Source organism: Oncorhynchus mykiss, chromosome 12, assembly GCF_013265735.2.
Source record: "Oncorhynchus mykiss isolate Arlee chromosome 12, USDA_OmykA_1.1, whole genome shotgun sequence".
Lineage (NCBI taxonomy): Eukaryota > Metazoa > Chordata > Actinopteri > Salmoniformes > Salmonidae > Oncorhynchus > Oncorhynchus mykiss.
Window position 1 is genome coordinate 71,779,119 of NC_048576.1, and position 22,376 is coordinate 71,801,494.

At 41.3% G+C, this 22,376-nt stretch overlaps 1 protein-coding gene across 2 annotated transcripts in view; it reads right to left on the reverse strand.

Annotated features, from left to right (window-relative positions):
- Window positions 1-317: 317 nt before the first annotated feature.
- LOC110538235 (protein ELFN1) overlaps window positions 318-22,376 on the reverse strand; it is a 90,705-nt gene continuing 68,646 nt past the window's right edge. For both annotated transcript variants that reach the window (XM_021624929.2, XM_021624930.2), the window contains exon 3: window positions 318-5,246. In XM_021624929.2, the coding sequence (XP_021480604.2) occupies window positions 2,455-4,863 (2,409 nt within the window). In that variant the 5' untranslated portion in view covers window positions 4,864-5,246 and the 3' untranslated portion in view covers window positions 318-2,454. The remainder of the gene's footprint in view (window positions 5,247-22,376) is intronic.

Here is a 22,376-nt window from a genome sequence, read left to right on the forward strand (position 1 = left end):
CAAAATATTATGAACATTTCATAGTTTGGTAGAACCACTAACCTATCATAAAAACATGATAACGGTGTGTGTGATACAAATAAGCAAGTTTTCTCATACATTCAGGATTCTATACATTCAGGATTCTCATACATTCAGGATTCTATACATTCAGGATTCTATACATTCAGGATTCTCATACATTCAGGATTCTATACATTCAGGATTCTATACATTCAGGATTCTATACATTCAGGATTCTCATACATTCAGGATTCTATACATTCAGGATTCATATCTTGATTCAGATTTCAAAAACAAGAAAAGAACATACTGAAGATACTGATGGGTGCACCCTTCCCTTTATTTCACAGTACTTTGTCTGAAAGCAGGTAACATAGTATTAAGAAATGAAATAAAAACACTTTATTGTGCTCTTGTTTGTTTCCACCAGTTTCCCAACAATTCTAACTTTTATGAGCCACAGAAGTGCTACAATATGCAATATAAAAACATGTAGCTTACTTGCTAATTTATCTATAAATCTGACAGCTCTTGGAATCTATTGAAATGCATTTAGAAAAATTACATCAAATAAGGACTTGTCAACAATATCAACACTGAAAGAAAAATAAAGAAAATTACAGTCGCACACATATCCCAGAAGTTTAAGGCGGTTGAAATAAGAACTCAGACAGCCAAGTTACCTCTTGTATCCACTCAAAAATAGTGTATAGATAATGTACAAATCCAGCGGCAGAAGTTTAGTTCAGGCATTCATGGGATATTATTTAATAGTTAACCCAGGCATGTTGATATACCTCTGATTGGTGACGTCTAATTTACAAAAGTGTCATAACAGCCACACAATATAGGAAAATATCCTTCAACAAGAGCCTTCAGTGAAACCAACAACTTTGCTGTTTTTTTACTTTGTTGGCAAAGAATTGCAGACAAATATAAAATATGGTAAGTCATGGGAAATATATGAATTGATAAAACAAGTAGAGACAACGGAAACTGGAGATTATGGTTGTAAATAGCAAATTAAAAAAATCTCTGAAATCAAATTAAAAAGCTGCCATATACAGATTTCATCATCTATATTGTACATTCATCCATCGGGCTATGGGACAGATATTCCAGTAGAGAATGTGAACTCCATTTTCAGCATTCTGCATAAACAACAGATGGGAAACTAAAGTTGCCTTCTGTGGAAAATATTGGTTATATAAAGGTGAATGGTCAATTACACTTTCAACAAAAGTAACTCTTAAAATGTTTTGGCTCTTTGAAACACAGTAGAACAAATTCAAATGAAATGCATATGGAACCTGATTTACTATGTTCACACATATCTAAGACCAGTGTTTCCCAACCCCCAACTGTACATCTTTTTGTTGTAGCCCCAGACAACCACACCTGATTCTACTTATCAACTAATCGTCAAGCCCTTGACAAGTTGAATCAGGGGTTTTTGTGCTACAACTAAAAGGTGAGCTGTTGGGGGTACTTGAGGACCGGAGTTGGGAAACACTCTTAGAACATGCAGAAAGAAAATGTAAACACTTCAGCTTTTTCTACTTTGGTTCTAAAGATATGACTAATGGCTCACGATGCCGATGTCTAAGACAGACCATCAGCATCAGAATAATACAATGAACTGTCTTATGTGGAATATTACATTTAGAAAATTCCAGCCTTGAAATATTGTGCAGTTTGTTTTGTGGCCTCTAAAATGTATTATGTGATAGTGCTGTAAATAGGGGAAGGGAAAGTTAAGTGGTCTGGGTAATATAATACCAATTATCTGACCAGTGTAACGTTTATCAGTTAGGACAAGGAAATCATTAGAAAACAAATAAAGTAGCTGTCTTTGAAATCCATGGGCTAAACCTGAATCAAACATAATTTTTAAAATCGTATTAACAGCGAACATTGCAGATATAGAAACTGTATCAGTACATAGTTCCATTGTAGTTCCATTGTAGAATTAAATATATGTGGGGAGAAAAAAATTATTTTCGTATGATTGTTCAGTAGTTCTTCAAGAAAAATATTGAGGTTTCAGTAGACATATTTTTCAATATTTGTTACGGTAATTTTCTCAAAGTACACAACAGCAAATCCACTGTCACAGGACTTGGCCATGCGATACCCAAATACCTATAATCCATTGCAACATATAATATGTATATTCTTAATTTGCAATATGTTTTCTTCTTGAAACGTTAGATTACAGTTTATTCCCATAAATTCCATACATAATGTGACAAATTTAAGATGGTAATTTCCAAGATGGTCATTTCCAAGGGTCTTTTCCTATTTTACTCACAGTCAAAATATGTTGCTATATATACGTTTAAGTAGTTGATCGCAATATGGACGTATCCATCCAATCAATAGTGAGTTTCACATATAAGGTTTCTGTGTCATTTCTGAAAGTTGTGGTCCAGTAGAAAATACTTGGAGAGATTAAGATTTCTGTTGAGCAGATACACCTTTCCAGTAGTCTAAAATGTCATGCAGGTCCTCATCCTTGGCAAACTGCACTTTTTTACGTAGCGCATGCCCTGCAGCCATGTACTCGTCCTCGTCTTTGTGCCGTTTGCCACGGAGTTTAAAGCGCTCCCAGATAGTGTGATGTGGTTTGCAGTAGTACTCAGGACTGGAGGAGTAGCTGAGGTTATGGTACTGAGGTGAGAGCGGAGAGTACGCCATGTCTCTGGGGCGGGGCCGAGTTAGGGGCTCAAGGATGGAGGGCTTGTGGCTTCCGGGCCCTTCCAGCTCCTCGATCTGCAGCTGGTGGCTGTCGGGATAGGAATGCCGGTGCTCATTGTACTGCCTGATCTTCTCCGCCTCTGCCCTAAGGATGGCAGCGGCTGGCGTTACAGTGAGGATGGTCTCACCCGTTGGCGAGGTCTTCTCTATGTACTTGGACTCTGAGCGGTAAGGCCTTGGGCTCCGCATTGGACCTCCAGTGGCAGTGCTGGGCCGCTTTGGCGGGACATCCGAGGTGTGGTGCCTCTGTAACGAGTGGTGGTAGCTGTCCTTATACACTGGGGACAGGAAGCCAGACTTGCTCTGCGGCTGCTCTGATATTAGGACCAGCTGGGGGTCCTGGGTGGACACAGCTCCTGATTTCACCCCTTGAAAAGATGTGGATTCTGATTTCAGAGCATCGATACAGTTGTTAATGATCTGATTGACCTTATCCACCTCTTTTGCAATGGTTGAAATCTCAGCCACTGACCCTTGGCTGTTCCCAGGCATGGACATCCCAGGCATGGACATCTCACACTCTCTGCGTTCATGGTGGTCCCCGGTTCCTCTCACCTCTATGTAACTTCCCTTGGCCATTTTAGGCATGTCATCTCTTATCTCCTGCAGTTTGTACTGCTCCATTTCACTACCAGATGGTAGGTATGGCATGCGGGACATACTCTCCCCAGCCATCATTTGCTTCTGTGACATCCTGGAAATGGTTCCCCCTTCGAGCTCTTGTCCATATTTGAGTTCAATTATACTTTTCTTCAGGCTGCCTGCCTTTTTGTGCTTTTCATCTTGCTGACGTTTTTTACGCAAGCAATAGTAGACCACCCCTAGGACAATCACCATACTAAAGAGACAACCTAGGATGGTCATAATGTAGTGGGTAGCTGTTGCATGGTTTTGTGATCTCTCTTTCCCATTCCAGGGTCCTGTGGAGACTGCCAGACAAGTATGATTGAATCTAAGATTATTCTTTATAGAAGCGACACAGTACGTGTATTCGGTATGGGGTTTCAGGTTTTTAAGTTCAATGTCCTCATTCTGAATTTTGAGGTTTTGAATATCAGTGAAAAAACTGTTATTGTAGAGAACCAGGCTGTACATCTTCTTGAAGGGATGGGGGATCTGGACAGTGATGGTGGCGCTTGTTTTAGAGACTTGCTTGAGCTTCATACTGGGTTTTATATCCACATTAATGACCGTTGGGTTGATACTCATACTCTCATCTGGCTCAGTTCCGGAGGGACAGTCCTCCAGCCCACAGGGAGTGTAGTCTGGTGGGAGTGTGGTGGTCTCAGGAGGCACAGGTATGTACGGTGTCACATAGTCGTCTGTACACACAGTGGAGAGCATATGGAGGGCATTCCGAAAAGTTGGGATGTTAGGGTTCTGGCTGAGCAGACTGTAGCCAGAGACTCCTGATGGGGAGTCACAGACCATCCGTTCATTTGTCCTGTTGGGGAATGCAGAGAGCCACTTCACAAAGCCAAGGAGTTCACAGGAACAGTTGAAAGGGTTGGTGTACAGCTCACAGGTAGTCAGTTTAGTCAGGCTGGTAAACGTGGACCCATCTAGCTGCTGGATACGGTTCATGGAGAGGTCGATGTTTTCCAGGCTATAGCACTCCAAAAAGGCATTGGGTGTCACAGTCTCAATCAGATTTGCCTGGAGGTAGAGGTACTGCAGCTTGCCCAAACCCCTGAGGATGCCCTCAGTAAGGTTGCGGAGTTTGTTGAAGCCTAACTGAAGGACCTGTAAGTTGAACTGGGCAGAAAAGGCCCCGTCATCTATGTAGTTGATCTCATTCTTGGTCAGGTTTAGATAGGTCAGGTTGGCGAAGCGGCTGAGGGCAGAGAAATGGACACTTTTGATCTTGTTTTCATTGAGCCGCAGGTCCACAATGGTGCTGTTGATATGCGTGGGGATGGCCTCGTATGGAGGCTGGTTTTGGCTGCAGATGGCCAGCCACACAAAACCCTTCTCGCCTTCGATGAGCCAGCAGTCCCCATTGACTCTGCCTATATGGGTCAAATATACTATGGCCACAGACCAGAAAAAGGCACTCATTACCATAGCTCCACCGCAGGCCATTGGTGCTCCTCTTGATGTCATGGGCAGGGCCCAAAAGCTCTAAGACGGGAACACCACTGTGGTTTCTAAAGATGCTGAACTGAACTCTTTGTAATCTAGCTGGACTTTCAAGTGTTCTCCTCAGCGAGGACAATCAATATATTGGCCTTCTGTCCAGGGAAGGATAATTCGGTCCCAATGTTCCAGCCATTTACAAAAAGACGTTGGGCATGTGCATTTAGACCAGCATCCATCCAATGGCTTTAACCTGGAGTGACGTTTTAGAGATGGTTCGCTGAGATTCAGTATTTCACCACCTCAGATTGTCTTGTGCTTATTTCCCCAGGTATAACATCGTTGATCGGTCTCATCCTATTGTTTCTTCCTCTGTCTTTCTTGCTGGGTCATGGGCTCAGAGGAACTCCCTGTGAAGAAACGAGAAGCAGGCACACGTTAGGTGAATCAATAACCTCTTGAGTGTGAGGTTTGCAATTTGAATATAACCACATTTACACCACTACATTTAAAAAGTATATATTTTTGGGCCAGAAATATTCAGAACACATGCCATGCTGCACAAGTAGAATGGTATTTCTCCTCTATAGACCATTTGTAGCAGTCAAATAACATGTTACCCAATCTGTATTTTATAATCATCTGTCACGTATACTGCACAAATGGATCCAAATAATCAAGACACATTTTTGTTTTACACGTTAAGTAAAAATAGCAAATATAATTTTAAAGGCAAAATAGGATTAATGTGTATGCTTCCTCTTTCATTGCCATCCAATTATTTTGTACACAATTTCAGAGGTGCTTTGCGTTCCCTGTGGCATATTGCTATTAACGGAAACCTTTGGCCAATTACCACTTGACAGGTTGGGGAAAGCAGGGTCCCTATTTTCACACCATTAACCTGTGGACTGTCAAACACAACAGAGTCCAACGAATGTTTAGATGCAGCATTCAATTCATGAATGACTCTGCACCATACTGAAATGTCTTCTCAAGAACCTGTTAGAGGAATTTTGGTTCCTATATATTCATTAATCAATTCAATTTAAACTCTCTGCCCGTTTCTAAGAATTTGTAAGATCCTTATTTGCATAAAATGGACAGAGACCAGCCCTAAAAGTAATTAGTAGCATTTATTTCCGAGAGCTCTGCCATAATTACATGTACATTGGCTGATATATCACATACAGTGTCATAGCTTTTAATATGTCCCTCCTCTTGGACATTGTCTCTCTTCCTCTTGGACAATGACTTAGCTACTTTTCAATGCAATTCCAACACACACATGTTGTTTATCTTATGTTACCAGATGTTACGCAATCTATTGCAAGTCCAACGGTTTTTCCCCTCCCTGGATGGGGACCAGACATTTCTCCTGTTGTTAGTTTCACTGTGGTCCCAAGTTGTCTGTTAACACTTCCTCTTGGTCTATGTATAAACATTTTATTCTTCAGACAGCATAGAGTTCTGTTAATTAACGTTAGTTATAATTCCACGTTGAATGTATACATTATTTAGTCATTATTGATAAAAGTCCTTCAACAGAACCTTAAAGATGTTTTAATTTGACAACAGAAATAGAACTTAATGGCTTTCAGTGCAATGGATGTGTCTCTTAAACATCTTACGGTAACTACTGAGGATACAAACCGTGAACCAAAAATAGCAAACTGTTCATTGTCAATTTGACCCTGTCAGATAGCTCCCCGGGGAAATTGCAGTGTTCCATTGGGTCTGGTTACATAATTGGACCCAATCAATTTGGTCAACAGTCCAAGGTTTCCGAACAAAGTTGATGGCTGCAGGAGAAAACCTTGGAGCTGGGTGTGTAGCCTATAGATCCTGGTTTTATGGAGAGGTATTAATGAATTATTAGTCATAAACAGCAGGTGACCTCAGCATGGGAGGTGCCGAGAGGAAGGAAAGCCAAATGTTTAAGTATATGAGTCATTCTCGTAATAGTCTTAGGTATTAACTTGCACCACAGTCGACCAGCACAGCCGTGGTCGTAATCAGCAGCAGTGGCCAGCGAGGAACACGGAGACACTTCGTCTTCCTGGAACAATAGTCTTGTGTTTGGACTATGAATTGCATACACTAGTTCCATTCAAAGAACTACCTTAGAACTTTGATATTCCCACCATACTAAATCATGATGCTTTTTCCATTTCTTAACGGATTTCTTTGTGCTGAATTATTATTATTTTTAAACATGGGATAGGCTACTGCACGTGCCAAATACGATATTGATTTATATGTTATGACTGCATGCCAAACATAAAAGTATTTGTTCTCCTTTTTCATAATAAGAACTGAGGCTGCAAAATGCCTATGCAGGAATGAAAAGGATTTACTGCATGCCAGACATTTCTGAGTGAGAAGGGAAACATTTCATCTGCATTCACTAATGTGTAGTCAATACATCTTGCTGACCCAAGGCCTACAGTATACTTCATTGTCAGTGGCACCTAGTAATGCTTTTTATCCAAACCTGAGCCACTTAACTAGCTTTCATATCAGATTGGACTCAGTCAGTTATTCATTTTTCATTGTTAAAATTCAATATGATGGCAAACATAGCCACAGAAGAAACGCTCACCACCAAGGCAGGGGTCTCGGCTCAGAGCGATGAATGACGCGTTCTCTTCTCCGGTCCACTTAAAGCAGCCCAGACATCTCAGAGGGAGATATTTGTTTAGACCTCACAGAGATGTGTAGGCTACTGTACAGAACAACACCCGGTACCTCGTCTGCCATGCTTACTGCTGTCACACTTGAATATTTCTAAGAACAATGAGAATCAAGAAGATAACCAACCTCCAACCTGCAAAGACAGAGAGGGATTTGTGTATATTCACAATTTAACAAAGCCAATGAGAGATGTTTCAATTATGAAAATTATGTTAATGAGGAGAAGTAATTTATTTTTCATATTATACATATTATTCATATTAAGACCTGGAAGGATTCCTGCTGTAGATAACGCCCTTTTTTTTAAAGAAAGCAAATCAAATTTGAATCCAATCTAATACAATATATTAGAAATGCAAGTCACTGTTCGAGAAATGGCACTTGTGGACTTCCCTTAAGTAACATCAAATATTAAACTCTTCTAGATCTGGTGACTGTGTTATTACAGCCATTAATTCGTTGCGAATGGTGTGGGAGTGACTGACCATGAAAATGGGCTGGAAACCCAAGTGATGGATAGGTTAATCATAGAGGATAGCAGCTGAATACTTTAAACCCAGAGGTATGTGGTGTGCGCCCTCATCACTGGCCTCTCTTAGCCCTCTGATGCATCTGCTAACACAGGCCAGTGGATGCGTTGCCTTGTGGGAGGCCACAGAGGGTGAGAAGAAAGGTGTCCCTAGGTGGTAGAGGACATAGGCCTTTACATAAAGGGGACAATCATGTTGCTACAACAGGATAATTGTGACAGTTTATTGCAGAGGGAATACACCTCAAATTGGAACCGTGGACCTAAGGTCATTCCAGCAGTCTGTTGACCTTTTGTGTGGTCTGCCCACCACACTCCAATTAGGCCTAAACAAATGTTGTGTTGCCATCTAGCATTGCTATCATAAATGAGGAAGTGAGCATATGTTTTCAGGAAGTCAAAATAACTAACAGCCATACCATGATCTCTAGGGCACAATACTGAACTGTTCATATTCAAAAACAAAACTGTCCACATTCCACGAACTAAAGGACAATATGAATACAATTCCCATTGTTTAGTATCCTCTTACCGCACAGTGTACATGATGCTGGCTTGATCCTAATGGGAATCACTGATAATAGAGGAAGTATGTCCATTGTTTAGTATCCTCTTACCGCACAGTGTACATGATGCTGGCTTGATCCTAATGGGAATCACTGATAATAGAGGAAGTATGTCCATTGTTTAGTATCCTCTTACCGCACAGTGTACATGATGCTGGCTTGATCCTAATGGGAATCACTGATAATAGAGGAAGTATGTCCATTGTTTAGTATCCTCTTACCGCACAGTGTACATGATGCTGGCTTGATCCTAATGGGAATCACTGATAATAGAGGAAGTATGTCCATTGTTTAGTATCCTCTTACCGCACAGTGTACATGATGCTGGCTTGATCCTAATGGGAATCACTGATAATAGAGGAAGTATGTCCATTGTTTAGTATCCTCTTACCGCACAGTGTACATGATGCTGGCTTGATCCTAATGGGAATCACTGATAATAGAGGAAGTATGTCCATTGTTTAGTATCCTCTTACCGCACAGTGTACATGATGCTGGCTTGATCCTAATGGGAATCACTGATAATAGAGGAAGTATGTCCATTGTTTAGTATCCTCTTACCGCACAGTGTACATGATGCTGGCTTGATTCTAATGGGAATCACTGATAATAGAGGAAGTATGTCCATTGTTCAACATAAACCTATTCAGGACTACACTGGTCAGCGTGTTTGCACATAAGTGCTGATTGGGACAGAAACAGGGTTGTTGAGGCTAAGATTAATCACTATGTGTTACTGACACAGTCATCAGTCAGTGGAAACCTTCCAGTGTTTTCATCTTCTCAATATGCTCTACCTTGAAAAGAACATTTGTTATATCCGTGCAATGATTCATTATATGCTTAGCACCTTTCATTCAAATCACTGCTGTAACCGAGTCAGGCTACTTCTACAAGTAATATGCATTTTCCATTTCAATTGAGATGTTTAAGCCGAACTAAAACGAAAGAGTGGAGCCCTTCGTAGCGCTGCCTTGTGTGGGGGGAAAGCATACTGTGGCTATGGATGAGTTCTGACAGTAAATGTGTACCATTGGATCGGAGGGAGCAGTGCTGAAGTAACCTACTGAGGGACTGTTTGTTTTGCTTGGATTTGTATGAGCCCTGAGGGAGAGATTACACATAAATCTAAAGCCCAGCTTTGTCTACTCGTGCCTCTGTTATGTGTGAATCGTAAACCCGATACATTTGAATACTAAATTAGGAAGCACACTAATACAGCACAGTAGCAAACTGGGTTGTCTACCCTTCTCATATTTATGCACCCTCACCATTCCCATACACAGTCTGTCCCCACACATATAAAGATCCTCCATTTTGGGTATGTGTTTTGTGGGGGACTTTGAAGCAGTGTTACAATAATTGACTTAGTTTCCATTGAGATTGGGGATGTCTTGAGGCAGTAATATGCTGTGAGCTGCTCAACATAAAATGTTAGGTGGATGGTTGGGTTTGACAGGTTTCTATAAGGCTTCATATCATTTCTTACAGGGTTCAATTAATGTTTCTATAAGGCCTCACATCATTGAGTTCCACTGCTGTATGACATGGTCACCAGAGGAGGCTGGTAGGAGGAGCTATAGGAGGATGGGCTCATTGTAAAGACTGGAATGGAATAAATCAAATCAAATCAAAGTTTATTTGTCGCATGCACCGAATATAGCAGGTGTAGACCTTACAGTGAAATGCTTACTTACAGGCCCTAACCAACAGTGCGATTTTTAAGTAAAACAATAGGTATTAGGTGAACAATAGATAGGTAAAGAAATAAAAACAACAGTAAAAAGACAGTGAAAGATAACAGTAGCGAGGCTATCTATATACAGTAGTGGAACTGTATCAAACACATTAAACATGGGAACCGTTCCATTGATTCAATTCCAGGCATTATAATGAGCCCGTCCTCCTATAGCTCCTCCCACCAGGCACCACTGACGGCCACACTTTATGTGGAGCACTCTTTTAATGTCTGTCCGTTGAAACTGGAGGATTCTGTTCACACTGAAGAGGACTGTGCCCGTTGGCTGAAAAATGCATGTGGCCCAGATTTGAATCAAAAACACATTAAGACGGCCTTTTTTGAGTGCATGGATGGCATCTGACATTTAGTTTAGTATACCTATTTCCCACTATATCATGGGCATGGTAAAGTGGGTGGAGTCACTTTGTCACCTGCTAACCTAGACATAGAACAAGGAAGTACATTGTGCATCTCCATGCACTGTGTGGAACGCTCTGCAAAGAAATGCCAAAGGCTACCACTACAAAACCACCTACCACAAAAGTGCATTTACCAAAGGGCATTCAAATGTAATCACTTTTTAGACCCTCAGAAAGAAAGAAGGTTCCTGTTTGGAAACCCAAACCAAATGTTCCATGAAATGAATATAAGAAGTATGGCTTTGGGAAATATCTGGCGAGGCAAAACTTTTAAAGAGAAAATGGTCTCCTATCATTGTCTCCTGATTCTCTGACCTTTATCGTAAATACCGGCTGGCAGTGTCTGAGAGCCGTTCTGACCCGCCCTCAGCTCTCTCTTAGCATGGTGTTGTTGCAGGATCCCTTTAGGTGTTAAATGGAAGTTGAAGTTAAACCTGAAAAGACTTCCTCTCATTAATAATGCATAGAGGGGTTTGTTTGTCCGCTGTGACTCACTCCAGTGGGCTCCGCATCAATTCCACCACCGCTACTGCGGTCCACAGCATAAATTACATACCCTGCTAGTTCGCCTCGTTAGAGTAACCCGCTGTTGCATATGCATGTTAGTGATTTAGGTAACTACCTTTTGCATAAACAAACCTCTCATCATACATTCAGGTTTAGTGTCTCCGAGTGCTTTAATGCCACCCTGGTGCCTATATGCTTATCCTACAGGGCTGACTGGCAAAGACATGACAGAATCTCCCATAAGCCTCGTGGATGAAACAGCTTGGAGATGGTGGGAAAAGAACAACAAACGTTGGAATCCATGTGTATGCATTAGTTTCACCTAAATAAAATAAAATGCTATTATTTGTCACATACACGTGTTTAGCAGATGTTATTGCTGGTGTAGCGAAATGCTTGTAAAACGTGTCACATACTGCAAATGAGCTTAAGGCAGTTAGGGCAGCATGGCATGTTCGTCCTCAGAAGAGCCTATAGGTCTATTTGCAGCCCTGGACTCTTTCCCCATTGGCAGCAACCTCCATTGGCGGCAATCTCTATGGTCCAATGGTAGTGTAGCCCTGAGGGAAGTAGACCAGAACACCCAGGGCATCAGAGCCAAGCTCCTCTCCCAGTGGATCCCAGGCAGCCCAGGCAGCCATTCCCCAGTCTACTTGTTCCCATTGGGGCCCTGCTGCATACAGGGTAATGATGGATTTTCTTGTCATCCCCTGTGAATAACTAATGAAGCCCCGATTCAATGGTCGTACATTCAGTTGTTGTAAATTCCCAATGTTTTGCTTGCTCAGGGCATTTTCATACACTTTCATACACTTACATTATATCTTACATATACGCTACACTTTTTGCATTGAATATATTATTGGGGGATTTTATTTGAGAGAGCTACTGTATTCTCCATAAGCAGTCAGCGTTGAGGAAAGATACTTATTTCAAAGAATGTTTAACTCAAAGTGTAGATGCTATTTGATCTTTGTTGTAAGTTGTGTGCCTTCAAAGTGCCTACAATAATCATATTAGGGCAATACATAGACCCAATGTTTACCATATGACAACTGACATAACACAGCGTAACTGTGAGGCCAACTAGTAATACTGTTTCATAGGAGGGGGCAGACGAGGGTGCTTCGGGAGCTGAGAGCTCATGTTACCTTGAAGGGAGTGTTTCAATGCACTGAATTCAAGTCTGTGATTGCGAGACAGGCTTCTGCTCTCATATGTGGAGCCTCTGGCGGTCTCTCCTCCGCAGAGGCGAGCCAGGGCTTCAAGGCAAAGACATGACAGATTCTCCCATAAGCTTTGTGGATGAAACAGATACAGTAACTAGTGCAACTGTCTCCCAATGAGGTATACTGTATGTAAAGCTGTCAGACTGTATCCTATCTAACGGCTCTCAGACACCTAATACCCTTTTTGCACTATTGGTTAGAGCCTGTAAGGAAGCATTTCACTATAAGGTCTAAACCTGTTGTATTCGGCGCACGTGACAAATAAACTTTAATTTGATATCTCACTCTTTCTCTCTCTCTCTCTTTCTCTCTCTCTCTCTCTCTCTCTCTCTCTCTCTCTCTCTCTCTCTCTCTCACTATCTCTCTCTCACTGTCTCTCTCTCACTGTCTCTCTGTCTCTCTCACTATCTCTCTCTATGTCTCTCACTGTGTCTCTCTCTATATCTCTCTTTCTCTCTCTCTCGGTCTCTGTCTCTCCCGGAGGAAAACACATTTGCAAATTGTATTAGACAGACTGTATTGGTCAGAAGGACACAGCGAGACTGGATTCTCAGATTAATCTGGTCATATCTGTCCTGCTATATATAGTCATGTTATCTCCCTCTCATGTCTGTGTCCAAGGCCTCACCCCCCCCCCCCCCCCCCCCCCCCTCATCTCTGCGGTTCGTCTTTATATCTTGCTCTGTCTTTCTCTGTCGGATGGTGAAGGTGCCTCAGTCCCCTGATCCCTCCCAATGACTGCCCTTTATTTCATTTCATTGAAAATGCATGCGCTTCTTGCTGGGAAAGAATGAAAAAGGTAAAGATGGGCGACCAGAAGTGGAGAATCAATTGAGCTGAAATGGAACTGCTTCTCTTGGGGAAGGAAAACATTGTGCTTACTGAGGTACTGAATTGCTTTGGAGAGAAAGGGAGGAGGTGGATGCATGCTTCAGCTATATCCAAGGATATTAAAGTCATGCATTAATTACTAAAAGGAATATTGCCTGGAATTGAATGGAATGTTCTCTCTAGCCCCCAATCCTGTTTGTTTGAAAATGTGCTTGCTTCCTTTGTGGCATCAATGGCATACTTTGTGGACATGCCAGGCCTCTTCAGAAGAAGGGACTTGTACAGGAGCACCGACAGCTGCAAGGCACTGCACACTAATGAGTTTTTATCTAACTTTACTTCCCTGATAAGTGAGGGGTATTGTGCCGCAGCTCTGTGCATTGAATTGATTTTCAGACACAGTCCTTTTCTTTCCCCATGACAATTGGAATCGCCTCATAAATTCAGTCAGGAAAAGCTTTCACAATGGTATTTATCTCAATGGAGGAGAATGTATATCACAGCAGTGATCAAAAACGTGACGAAAACGAACAAAGGAAATACGGAATGATAAAGTACTGTATGTGGAGATGCACACAATTTCCACAGTTTGTGCTCTCAACATGCTCTTCAGACATTCTACAGACATCATGACCTTCTACAGCAGAGGCAGAAAAGGAGGTGTAGCAAGAACTATACCAGTTTTCTTAATGTTTTGCTAGATTGCTTTTCAGTGTTGTCACATACGGTATATCCTGTGGTGGTGTTGGGGGATGGTGGTTGTGGTGGAATGACACGCTTGCACTATGTATGGACAGTGCGCTACAAACCAGCTAACAACTTCAGCACAATGGACAGCAGCAAGGGAAAAAGGTCAACCAATGCATAAAGATGTAGGATCTTCATTTGAGTCAGTTTTCTACAGCAGGAACATCATACTGCTGTAACAGGAAATGTGGATTATTATGTGCATTGTAATTCATCTATATTTTTGTAGGGGTTGGTACATTTTCCGTAAGGGAAAATCAAGTCTGAAATTTCTAAGTGGCAATTACAATCTTCAGAAGCCTTTTTAATCCTCAAATACACTACAAGTTTGACATTTTCTGCATTGCAGGAACGTTCTCCTGCATCTGGGGGATCAAATTAAGATCTTGCATCTGTATGAAGTGCTGGTAGAAGGAAGTAAGGCTGTGTTTACACAGGCAGCCCAATGCTGATCTTTTGCCCAATTGTTGGCAATGAGCTGATCTGATTGGTCAAAAGACCAATTAGTGGAACAAGATCAGAATTGCGCTGCCTGTGTAAATGCAGCATTACACAACTCTTCCCTACAGGGGGAATCCTAAAGAGCAACAGTTATCATTTCGTCAGGATGAACTCTAATATATGTAAATGTTGACCATTTGTGCGGAATCTATTTCAAATGCATATCTGCTGGGAGAGCACTTTTTAAGTTGCTGAAAGGCATTCTGAAAAACAGCTCCACTTGCCCACCCAAATGAGGGTGAAACTGTGCTCACCCTTTTGCATGCCTGTTTCCATCTCCCCCAGCTAATTACTCTAAATAGCCAATTAGCCACATATATTAGCATTTCATACATTCACCTCCGTCATAAATCTAGCTTAAGTGTAGTGTATTTGGTCATTTTGAAGGTGGAACATTTGCTTAAATAGTGAATGATTGGGCTAATTAAGAGCTTTGAGGGCCAAGGGTTGAGGCCAACTACGTAAGTCCAGACCTCCAGAATCAGAATGACACAAATGTTCTTTTCTACAACAGGCTATTTGGTATTCCTGACGGTGTGATGCTTTGTAAAACTTTAAATGACTTACTGCTCTGGCATCTCTTGTAAATTCCCAACACCCCACTCAATTGTTCTTCAGTGGATCGAGTCCTTCAACAGGCTGATGACCTAGTACGATTCTCACCTTTCCAGGGAGCAAGAAATCTCATTACAAAGCACAAACTCCATTCTGGATGGCCCTTTAAAAAAGATGATAAGCCATGGAGAATGGCTTGGAATTACAGTGTGCACTGATGGAAACAGTAGCCTTAATGGATAGAGCTTTTAGAGCTAAAGTCATATCCAAAGTGGAGTTATTGGGAACTGCAGTATGAAAGCACTTCGGACAGTTTGCTCAGTTGGTACAATGAAAATATAATCGTCTGAAACTGTAGATCTAATATACAAAACCTTCCTTCAACAACATTCATTGATTTGCAACATAAACAAACTAAAAGGTTATGGATTTGTCCCAACAATAATTGTGCATTATGCCACAGACCTGTATTGAGTAAACTTGTAGACAATTCAATTATACTAAGGCCTATTACAAACCGACAAACCAATTGAGGTATTGTCAGAATTGTCTTAACCAACAACAGTAGAACAAATCCAATAAGAAAACAATTAGGTTGCAGACAGCCTGTATTTGTCATAAGAACAGGGAGAGCACAACCAACACTTACAGTTTAATTTAATTCCGTCCGTGTAAGAGTAAGATACAACTTGGGATAATACCTGCAGGTTTTATTGCAATTTTCCAGACCATCAACTCAGCACTCACGTCTCTGGTCTTTGCCCCCACCAGCTGCCGGTGGGCAGGAGGATGTATGCCGACACCTCTTCTGCTGCTGACTCAAGACGTGGCAGACTAAACTGGGATCTACTGTACAGTCTTACATGGATAGTTCACCCGAAATTACATATTTGTATCCTTACGCTGTAAGCAGTCTTTGGACAAGGTTTGGCAGCAACCCATGCTTTGGTTTAGTTTCCCTGGCACTCTTTCCAACGATTTAGCATTTGTGGCACAAATCCCATTCAAGTCATGGTACTGATATTAGCATTTTTCACACATTGTATTCAAGTAATCTATGTGACTTTGTTAAGCTTCACAATCAATGTCGATACTTTCGGGGGATTGCGCGAATAATGCTAATATCGGTACCATGACTTCAATGGGATTTGTGCTAAAAATGCTAATTCAGAAATGGTATCAAGGAAATATAACCAAAGCATGGATTACTGTCATACCTTGTATATAGGGGCTGTCTGTGAGGTAAAATCAGTGCCTAAAGTTCAAGTATGCTAACTATGCACGTACAGGAACAACGGCACTAATTTCCTCTTTTTGTCAATTACTTTGCTCTGCCAACGCAGCTTTCTACCCCACCAATTAACCTTCTGAAACCGAGTGGAGTTCCTTAATCACATTATGCTGTGGGAGAGAACCAGGGTTCTGAGTGACAGCGAACCCTGCCTCAGCACTCTCATTAAGAGGATATGAGCAGAATGATTCACTGTCTCCTCCTTTTTCTCCACTCAAGTTCATCAAATTATACATTAACATTTTTATCCGTCCAGGAACCTGTGAGGTTACATGGCGTGTTTGGGACAGAACACTGACACTGTGTGTTATCCAGCTAGGCCAAAAACAAATGTCAGCGTGGCCAAAAACAGATTGGTGGGAGAAAGAGAACACCTGGGGGCCTGAGCTTAAAGGTCATGAACAGTCAAAATCATGTTTTTCTTGAAATGGGATGATATTTGAAGGAAACCAGATCAAAATATGATGACCGAAGTATGAAAAATGACAGTTGCTTCTACATTGACAAAGTTTGATCATAAAGTTACTGGTCCCCTCCCACATGTCAAACACTTTGATTAATTATTAAGGGGACAAGGTGACATCACCTTAACTCTAATTTTAATACACCAATGGTAACTTGATATTCTCTTACCTAATTGAAATAAGTACCGGCTTCTAACCAACATCGGTGTGTTTGCAGAGGGGCGTGGTTCATAGAGCTTGACTAGGGTGTCAGCAAATATAATTAAGAGTTTTCCCTATTCATCTATGGCAAAGATACTTATATGTTTCACCTGTCATCTGTATCTGGTGTTAGCTAGTTACTGACTAAATAGGTATTCAGCCAACATGGAACAAAAAGGGGGGGGTGGGGGTTGTCGTTCAAAACTCAGACGCAGTTGTCAAGTCAACACATCTGTCAGTGTTGCTGTGAACGGCATCAAAAGAAACATGTCAAATGGGAGATGTATATAAAAAAAAAGATATATATCATTTATGCAATTTCAGTTGCTTTGTGTATCACCAAATTATCTTGAGATGATTTTAGCGCAACACTGCTCACTGCATCCATGTTGTTTGACATAGGTGTTTCAAAGAGCTGTTTCCTTGAATCATTCCTCTGCCAGAATCTTACGCACATAGCCTGTAGTCCTTGTGCCAAGCATTTTACATTATTAGCACTCGGTGGAGTTACTGGATATAATGTACATATTAAGTTGTAGTATTGTAGCTATTGATTAATACATGGCATGTTGGGAGATAAGGAAGGTACTTCGGCAATCTATGGTCGATGATTTGTAGATGTTAAATAAACAGTACATAATGCTCAAGGCAAAAGCACTGTTGGTTTGGGAAAAAATACTAACTTTTTTTTTTATATGAATACACCAGCAAATTGCTCTTCTTTATCTTTTTAAATACTAATCACAATTCCCTGACAGAATATTTCATGCAGAATGTCTTATGATAATGGATTTTTGTGGTTGTTTACATTTTATACGTACGCCAATAATGGAACTGCAGTCTGGACTCTTCGGCTAGTTGTTGTAAGTCACTATTCAGCTTTAAAAGCTCCAGAGAACCAGAGACCTGCATTACACATATCAACCCCCAATGCTCTCCCAGTCTGTGGTGACAAGGAACTATGCCAACAATAGACATGGCACATCTGATTCACTCTGACCTTGGCAGCCCTCAGAGGTCACCGTTCCTCTCCAATACATCACCCATAAAGAAACCCTAGCCTGCCTGATAATAGTGCTGTGGTAGCTGTATCATAAACACATATGGTCCTGCAGCCGCCACCATGATGTGTGATGCATCTCTATTAAAGTCGGCTTGGGAGTTAAGACGTGGAACATAGAAGCATTAGCGTAGGATTACAGGTAGTGAACCTTTATGTGTATTTCTTTGTTTTACTTTACTTTCATACAGTATTCTGCAGTGCTCGTATTTTGTATATTTCAACTTCTCTTAAATAATTATCTGAGCATTTCCTTTCAGCTTGTAGTATGGCTCCTCAATACTTGGCGATGCAGACATCTGATTCAGTAGAGTTGATGGAAGATGGAAATACCTGCAGTGCTTACTGAATACACGGTATTCTCCGACTTAGCAACAGATAAGGACATACAATCTACTTAGTCATTCTGCTAGGGTACTGTAGTCATTTCAGTACAAGAAGCATGTTCAGAATAATCTATGTCACTATGGAGATACTGTACAATATCTCTAACCTCCATTCCCAAACATAGAACATATGAGTAGCAGATGATAGAAGTCAGCAACAGAATGAAGGAAAGCTTCAGGATTGGATGAGATAGTAAGGAATGGAATCAATCATTGAGAGGCACAGTGGCAGCAAGGACATTGGGCTTGTCAGACTATTCCACTGCCCACATTTGATCTATACAGAAAGCCTCAGACTCTTGGCTGGAGAAAGCGATGGAAACTGGAAGGTTGGAGGCAAAATGGAAATATTGAAAGCTGTCTGGTGAGATGGCTATGTTTCGGAATAAAATTGTTTTCGTCTTTTGAAATGAAAGAATTTGACATGGCATATATTCCAGAGAGGACAATACGGAAGGGAAAAAATGTTTTAGTTAAGGTTAAGCTATACTGAACTGATGGGTAGGATGTCTGGCATACAGTATCACAAAAAATGAATAGTAAAGTTATACTCTGAGAGGGGAGGTAGGCAAGAACATGCAGGTAGCAAGGATATTATCTCAGTTAAGGTGGGAGTGATGCAACAGTTTGAAAAGCATTTAAATGCTGACTGCTGGTAGAATTTATCTGGCACAAAATGTTCTGATAAAACTTGTCAGCATTTGCATTTTTATTGCTATTGTCCATTTGAATGTTCTCTCAAAAACTCACCGATAATGGGATGAGCATTTTGCAAGGCTGTGTATGAGCAGATGCTACCTCACCTAAAAGGCAGAACAGACATCAAATGCGATGCTACATTCCCTGTAAAATGAAAGAATCAAGTGCTTAAGTTACAGCTCTCCCATGTAATGTCACAGCTATGCCGGCACCCTTCTGGTTCGATTTACAGCAGTTCCCTGCCCTGGCAGGATGTCTTCTCCCACAGCAGCAGCCTGGCTGTGAAAGCTGCACCCTCCATCCGCCCACCCACAGTGATCCACAGGTTCCCTCACAAACAAGGATTCTGGAGTCACCAATACCCAACCAACCAACGGCAAGTGTTCCACTGGCAGGTGTCATATCATAGTATATTCCCAGTGGCTGGTGCCTTCATGGCCTGACAGCTTCACAGCTACTCACACTAACAATTATACATACAGTAGTGCCATGTATTAATATTTCTGAAATGTTCATGCACTTACTGGAGTTACTTCACATCAAAATATGAAGTTAGGATGGCTACTTTTGTGGATTAGAGTAAAATTGAATATTTAGAGTTATGTAAAGCAACAACAAAAAAAGAGTCCATAATACTAAACTATATCTAAACCAACTTCACAAAAGATTCAAACAAACGCTTGTTCTGTCATTTTGAGACTTACTCTTTAATAATTGCCTCAACCAGATTAATAATAAAGTGTCTCTGGGAGCTGCGTCCATTGTCAAATATGAATGCTGTAGGAAGTGTACAAAGGGTACATGTGCTATAATGATACCTCGATTCATAATGTTCTGAATTTAATTAGCTATCGAGTATCTTTGTTCGGTTTCCTTGAAGAGAGTTATAATACGGTTCACTGCAGAGACATGTTGCACAATCAGGTCCCATATCTGTTTTGTTCACACAGTGACACATTCAAGGTCTTTGCCTGTTACATAAATAGTTGAGAGACAAGAAGGTGCAGATATAGAAAGAGACAGCCGAATAGAAAAGACAGGTTATTTTCTTGAATACTCCCTCCACACTCGCTGTAATAATCACAGAATGCTAGGATTGATGGCTCTAAGGCGGGGGCCACTTAAATAAAACATCCACATGTATGTCGACACACTCCTGGACGGTCTGACAGCAGTTTATTTTGTCAGTTGACGTGATGATCCGATTCGAGTTGATAGTCATGACATGTATCTGTAGTGCATGTCTGATGAAGTATAAACCAGCTTACAGTGCAGAATGTGTTGTAGGGAGGCTCCAGCAGGGAGAATGCTGGCTTATAGTCAGCAACTATAATCTAATCTATTACAAGGAGAGGCTCAGGTATAGATGTAAAGATCAAGACTAGATTGGATACCATTCTCTAATTACTTTTGACACAATTACCCTTATAGAGCAATATGGGAGTCCTCTCTAAGGTCCTCTTAACTCAGTTAGAGTGCTCTCCTCTGAACTTTGCCCCAGACCCAATCCTTTGAGCAGACGGGGCACTCGCCCAAATTAATTAAGGTTTCAATTAGTCACGTCTAATGGACCCTCATCCAATACGGATTGGATGGGATACAGAGACTGGTGCCTTTAGGCTACTTCTAAAAGAAAGGCCTGTGAACTGAGTCATCCTCCTCAAAATACTCCAGGACCCATTCAAGATGCAGGTTTGATACCTGCAGGGAAATGAGAAGCCTGAACTGTAGCTTTCTTCCATTGATCGTTAGTATTATTCCAAATAAGAGTCTCCCTTGGGGGTAAGCATCTGCTATAACAGCACAGTATGTGGTGGGATTTAGGCTGAATTGAATTTAGACACGGAATGACTGTACTCATCCGTTCATATTACATCGATGAGCTAACTACAGTGTGTAAAGATTGGACAGTAGAAATGTAGTCTTTCATACCAGTGAGAACTCTGAAAAGGCATATTACGGTGAAGTGTTTGCCAAAATAGTAAGCTATTGTTAGAGCCAAGGGTTGACTAAGCCCTGGTGTGAGGAAAAATGGATTTGGATAACCAGTATTCAAACAAAGTTAAAAAGGATTATTCTGCCAGTAGATGGCACTTTTCCCACTTCACATGGTCTACTATCTCACCTCCCACAATCCGGTTATCACTGAGATCACTGCAAACACCTCAAAGCCATTACTACAGCAGCCCTGACATGTAAAATGAAGCCTGTAAAAAGGAGACAGTCTATGATATATTCTTTCTTCAAGGACTGTACATTCAGTTTCCAAAATGTTATTTTAAACCCTTTCAAGTTATTTCAAGGAAATTCTCAAAACAAGATCACATTACACTAGATAACAGCAACGTTGTTAAATGGATTTCCAATTGTAACAATATTACAAGGCCCCACCCCCAACCAACGGTTCAATCTCCATCTTGGAGCTTGACATGACTTGAAGGTCAACTGAGGTGTCTAGCTGGCTTCAACGTGAATGGGAGGTGATGGAACAGAGAGCACAAAGGAAGTTTCACGCAGGGCAACCTGGTCACAGCTTACTGTCAGCAGTGAGTAGAGAATCGTCAGGGGCGTCTGTAATAAATGGGTGACAGCTGTCTCTCAACACGGCATCCATCTATCTCCCTGTTTTAACTTACATGTATTTTGCCTCTCTCAATGCTAATTCGCTGCGGAGCAGGCTGCGCCAGCCTCTATTAACAGGCTAGTTTGCGCCGCGACACTAATCACACTCATTATTAATCATGAAGTGCAAACAAACCATTTACCCTTTTCAATATGGACGATCCCATCATGAGGAATACGGCATGCTTCATCCATCTTGTGGCAAGGTCACAGTAAAATAGTAAGCAACGATATCCCACTTTGGTTTTATGATGTCACACTGCATTTAAGACATTACCATGGTGATATGGCGCTAACGTAATCATTAATAGTGCCTGCGGAGCACATAAGCAGGTCTGATCACTGCTCTCGGGGCTGAATGAAATAGAATGACTGAGACATAAACAGGCATTCTATTTAGTTCCGCCCTGGGGAGCACTGATCATTTCTACCTTCGCATTACTGGAACGCAGGGATGGAAAAATCACCACAGGAACAAGGCCTATATATGTTTCAGTT